The sequence below is a fragment of the Solanum tuberosum genome, unplaced genomic scaffold (assembly GCF_000226075.1).
Source record: "Solanum tuberosum cultivar DM 1-3 516 R44 unplaced genomic scaffold, SolTub_3.0 scf00359, whole genome shotgun sequence".
NCBI lineage: Eukaryota > Viridiplantae > Streptophyta > Magnoliopsida > Solanales > Solanaceae > Solanum > Solanum tuberosum.
In genome coordinates, this window is record NW_006239281.1 from 594737 (window position 1) to 600530 (window position 5794).

General features: G+C 42.3%; 1 protein-coding gene across 1 annotated transcript; it reads left to right on the forward strand.

Annotated features, from left to right (window-relative positions):
• Nucleotides 1–568: 568 nt before the first annotated feature.
• Nucleotides 569–1026, forward strand: LOC107063434 (uncharacterized). The gene is made up of 2 exons (XM_015315324.1): nucleotides 569–738; nucleotides 855–1026. The coding sequence occupies exons 1-2, from the start codon at nucleotides 569–571 to the stop codon at nucleotides 1024–1026; spliced, it is 342 nt and encodes a 113-aa protein (XP_015170810.1).
• Nucleotides 1027–5794: the final 4768 nt, after the last annotated feature.

Here is a 5794-nt window from a genome sequence, read left to right on the forward strand (position 1 = left end):
TAGTAGGTGGTCATCATGGAGGTACTCGGACATCCCACAAGGTACTTTAGAGTGGGTACTACTGGCCTACAATCCATCAGGACTCAATTGATCTAGTCAAGGGGTGTGATGTGTGCCAGAAGCAAGGAATTATCTCTTGTCGGCATGAATTGCCAATGACATACATTTTGGAGGTGGAACTGTTTGATGTGTGGGGAGTTGACTTCATGGGACCATTTGTGAGCTCCTGCGGGCATAAATACATATTGGTGGCTGTGGACTATGTGTCCAAATGGGTTGAGGCAGTGGCTCTGCCTGGAAATGATGGTAAAAACATCGCTGGTTTTCTAAAGAAGAACATATTCTCAAGGTTTGGTACACCTAGAGCAATTATTAGTGATGGAGGCTCCAATTTCCACAACACAAGGTGGAAACACCATATCATCCACAGACAAGTGGCCAAGTGGAGGTATCGAATCGGGAGATCAAGGTGATTTTGGCAAAGACAGTGAATGCCAACAGGACAAATTGGGCAAGAAAGTTGTATGATGATCTATGATATTAGAAAGCTTTCAAGACACCTATTGGAATGTCTCCATATCATTTGGTGTTTGGAAAGGCATGTCATTTGTCTGTTGAGCTGGAGCACAAGGGACTAAAGAAGTTGAACCTCAGTTGGAGTGAAACAGCAAACCTGAGACTGGATCAGATTAATGAAATGTATGAAATTCGTCTGAGGGCTTATGAGAGGTTGACTCTGTAAAAGGAAAGGATGAAGCGGTATCATGACAAGCATTGTGAGAAAAGGACCTTCAGTCCTGGTGACTTGGTGCTGATTTTAGACTCTAGACTCGTTTGTTTCTTGGGAAACTAAGATCTAAATGGTCTGGGCCATTCAAGGTCACTCAGGTATTTCAGTCAGGTGCTATTGAGCTTGAAAATGACAAGGGCGAGAGGTTCAAAGCTAATGGTCAGCGAATCAAAGCATACCTGGGAGTCCTAGAGGAAGTGAAAACAGTGGAGGAATGCAAACTTGATAAAATCTGAGTAATCAATAACCTTCGTCGCGCCGTGACGTTAATTTGTGCGTTACTTGGGAGGCAACCCATGATTGTAAATGTAATAGGTAGTTTATATTTTAGTATATTTTCATTGTTTTTATAGTGTCACTGTGTATTGGTGTGTGCAGGAAAATGTTGGAGAAAAGAGCTAAAAAGATGAGAGTTGGAAGACTCCATGGGCTTCACCACAGACCGTGGTGCTCTTCACGGGTAACTTCATGGTCCGTCTCAATCTTCAGCAGCCTTAGGGGAGCTACTGGAAATTACAACAACATGTTCACGGAAGGGCTTACGGTTCGTCAGGCTTTGTACGGACCATTTAGCCTTTCGTGAACCTCAAGTTAATTTCCTCACCCAAGTAATGTTCACAGACATTCTCATAGACCATGGTTCCCATCACGAGCACCATCACGGTCTATCACAATAATCCACCAGTGCTCAATTGACCCGACCCGACCCGCACAAAGTAAAGTTATTTTAAACGTTTTATATATCTCCTAAAGAGCCAAAAGTTGGGTTTTCTCTCTTCTTTCCCATTTTTAACGATCTATAGCACTATTAAACGGTTACTCATCTACCATAACCCCTAAATCAATCACAAATTTGAAACCCTAATGCTCTATTGTCAAGAAATCGAAGTGAAGTTCATCTTTTATCTTTTGGGTGAAAATTTTGACCTAATTCGAAGTAAGTTCCTCTCAATACTTGTTATAAGTTTTATCTTATCGATAAACAAGTTAGAACTACTATTATTTGGTCAAATTTTAGCATTATTTTGTGATGGATTATCATTGATGGTACTTAATTGTTGTGGGTTTGTTGAAATTGGGTCGAATTGGTAGTTTTCATGTATGGGTATGATTTATTTGTGTGGGAATAGTATGTATAATGATCTAAGTGTGAATTTGAGTTCAAGTTGCATAAGCCAAGTATGCCCATGTTAGTTTTGCCGGTAAACTATGGTAAAGTTGAGAAAATATAAGTGTTTGTATGTGGGTATGTGCGTATTAGGCAAATATTGCTCTTATGGGAATAATGTTGGGTGAGAGTCAATAGATTAGTAGTATATATGTGCTAAAATATCTCGTAAAAGTGTGATTGTGTGCTAAAATGGTTGAAATCTGACATAGTGTGCATTTGGGAGAAAAGGTCACTGTTGAAGTTGCTAAGTGTAATTCCACGATGGGCTTCACAGACCGTGGAAGGAACCACGGGCCATGGAGCCACTTGTGGTCCATACTTAGTAAATGAAAGGAGTTACTGGCTAAGTTCACGAGGGCTCCCACATACCGTGGTTCACTTCACGGACCATGAAGTCCTCTGTGAACCATAACCAGTGCAGTGCCCTCTGAACCAAAGCACTGTTTATTGTTCACGATGGCTTCCACGGACTGTAGTATACACCACAGCCCGTGTTAGCCTCTGTATAAAAAACACCAAAAACATATATTTTATTTTCTTTAAAGTTAAGTCTATTTTTTATTTTTTATTACGTCGCCCTTCCTAATGATAGATTAGGTGACGACATTCTTAAGGCAAGGCGACACGTTATACTTACACAAGGGAAGTCTAAGTATCCGTTAGTGCGTCATTTTATGTGATTAGTTTATTAAATATTTTCTGTTGTTTGACTTACCAGGTACTATGGGGCCTCGAAGAAAGACCGCCGCTCCACATCCCTTACCATCTCCTTCTCCAATGCAAAGTGATAACGTATCAGAGTCTATTAGCTCATAGGTACAAGTCAATACTACAATCGAGGAGTACTCTCCTCGAGCTACTAGATCACGGACGATGAGAGCCATTCTTCAGGACACTCATTCCCAGTCTGAAGAGGAAGGTAATGAATTCGGGAGTGGTGAGGAATCTGGTAGTGGTTTCGAAAGCGGTGAAGCATCTGGTAGCGATTCTGGAAGCAGTGAGGAGTCTGCAGGAGGTTTTCAGGATAATGCAATTGTACCTCCACCGGAGGTAGGAGAGGAACCTGAAATAAGAGCACATGAAGAGGCATGTGATGAAGAGGTGGATGATGATGACAACACCTAGGCCGGAATGATCCAATATGTTTACCTACATGAACCTAACCATGTGGTGAGACCGTAGCTCATTAATTGCTACCGTTCTATGTGGACTGTGGACAGGTCGGAGGACTTTTTCATGAATGGGATTATGTCCAAGTCGGGCAAATTTAGTAGTCGGCCAGTCATACCGGAGGCTAGAGTAGTGGTATCGGATATCCAAGCATTTCCAGATATCCACAGAACTTTCCAAGGGCATCACGTCGGATGGATTAACAACTCTCATGGGGAGTTCTCTCTCCACATCACCCGTGAATTTTATTCCTCCTATGCAACAACTCTGATGAATTTTGTTGCATATAGTGAAACTACAAAGAGGGACTATACGGAGTTTGCCAGTACATGGGGACCACTGAATTCTATAGTGGCGAGGGGCACACTTGTTGACATATCGGAGGCCACAATCAACAGGATGTTACATGGTCCAACTTACACACCACCAACCTCAGTCGGCCTTTTCAAAGGTAAGAAAAATACAATCACGAGTGAGTCTGAGATGGAGGACCCGACTTCGAGAGATCAAATCATGAGTTGGATTGCAAGGGTAATTGCTTCAGAGGGTAAGAATGTCACTTGGGTCACGGGGTCACAGGTGCATATTACTAAGGCCTCACTGTCATTTCCGACCAAGGTTTAGTGGGTGTTGTCTATGCACAGTTGCGGCCTACCGCTAATGATAACACTTTTCACCATCACTTGCATCATTGGTAGCTTGCCTCATGGCTAGTTACTTGGTAAATGTGGGCCGGATCATCGCAACGGAAATGCAGGATAGAGCACTAAATGAGAGAGCCAGTCTTCCATTTCCCTGTCTGATAGGGAAACTGTGTCTTCAAGCAAACATCCCTCCGAATAAGCTAGTAGACAGATGGGCTGAGGCTTACAAGCTCACTACGGCATCCAAAATCAAAGATGTCGCCAACCATCACTTTGGTGCGAAGGTCAGAGCAGTGGAACCACTGGCAGTCGTACCCCATGTACTAGTCAATATTCCACACGCTGATAGAGGTCCGGAACAGGGTGAATCATTACAGCCATCTACAGGAGCACCACCACCACCAACTTTAGCCTCACAGGCTACATGTACTTGCATCACTATCCCTACCTCACTATTTGAGAGATTGGTTGTAGATCAGCGGTAGACCATGGCAATATTCGACCAGATTGTGATTAGACTACCTCAGGTAGTTCAGTGAGATATGTTATCTACAGAGAAGTGGGTAAATGATGAGATGCAGACAGAATTGGCACTACTCAAAGATAGAATGGATGGCCTTGAGGTCCATGTGTAGAATCAGTTACAGGCTGCCGGTTCAGTGAATGCGAAGGAGTTGAAGGTACAGTTGGCGGAAATGAGAGCTGAGATTACTAAACTGGCTGAGAAGCCAGTCACTGTGCCTCCCTCTGTTGTCCCAGAATCTATAATGAGTCTTTTCACTGAGTCCTCTCCCACTCAGGGCCTTGATGAATTCTGGGGCGAACTACCCAAAATCAAATATGGCAAGAGATATCACAGTGCCATGGAGTCTGATGAGGAGCAGCCACAAGACCTCTCTAAGGAAGAAAGGAAACAAAACAAGAAGGCACATAAAGATTTGATGAGTTTGAGATTTTGACTCATTTAGGGATTTATTTTGATAGTTTAAGTGTCGTCAAATGCCTAATTTATGCTCTAAACTGATGAGGAAGTGATGATTAGAAGTTCTGAAGGCTAAAGATCAAGGCAACGACACTACCGGGAAAAAAAGAGCAAACAAGCTAAAGAAGTGAAAAAAAGCGATCGTGGTAATGGCCTATACCACTCGATGAACTGCCGAGTGGCTCTTTAGCTTGGCCAAAGTTCCAGTGTGCTAGCCCTGGTGAAGAACCGACTTGGCGATAAAAATGGGTAGTCGGCTGATCGCCAAAAGACTCTCTGATGGCAACCTCAATCGCCTAAAGACACTAAATCCTGAAGACAAATTGCCAATGCAAACCGGCGATGGATTGGAGCAAAGGGCTAGTTCGGTGAGACGCGACTTACTTCGCCCAATGGTTTTTCAGGCCAAAAATTGGGCAACTATAAATTGAAATTTTAAATGAAACTTCTAGAGGCTGGAACAATTCTGATTCCATAAGTTCGAGATTTTGAGTATTTCTCTGAGTTTTTGAGTTTCCATTGTAGACTTTGAAGCTTTTCAAGCTTAAACTTAAGGATTTGCAAGTGGGTTTTGGAATTTACTCAATTTAGACCATTGCAAAGACTTGGAAGCTTTTACCCAGCTCATGGCTAATATAGTTGGTAACTGTTTCTCTTTTTTACATTGTGTAGCTAAAACCACAATTCTTGGGGTGTGATCATGTGATTACTTGCTTAATTAGCTATGGGTATTATTTTTTAATGATTTAAATGTTGTTTTAATGTGGGTTTGATTGATAGTTGAGTAGTAATTCATGAATTGTAGTTGCAAATACAATTTTAGCTTAGTGTTTTGGTCTTGCTCGAGAGAGAGGTTCTAAAGCCAAGGTTATCAATTGATGATTGTAGTGTGTGGGTCGTTATGGGTTCAGCTCGAGAGAGTGAATCTTGACACATCCCTACCTATCTAGCTTGAGAGAGTAGGTAATTTAAGGTTTTGGGTTGATTTGTAGTGTCAAGCTTGTCGAGGTTCTAGAGAACTCGCCTGAACCGTAATA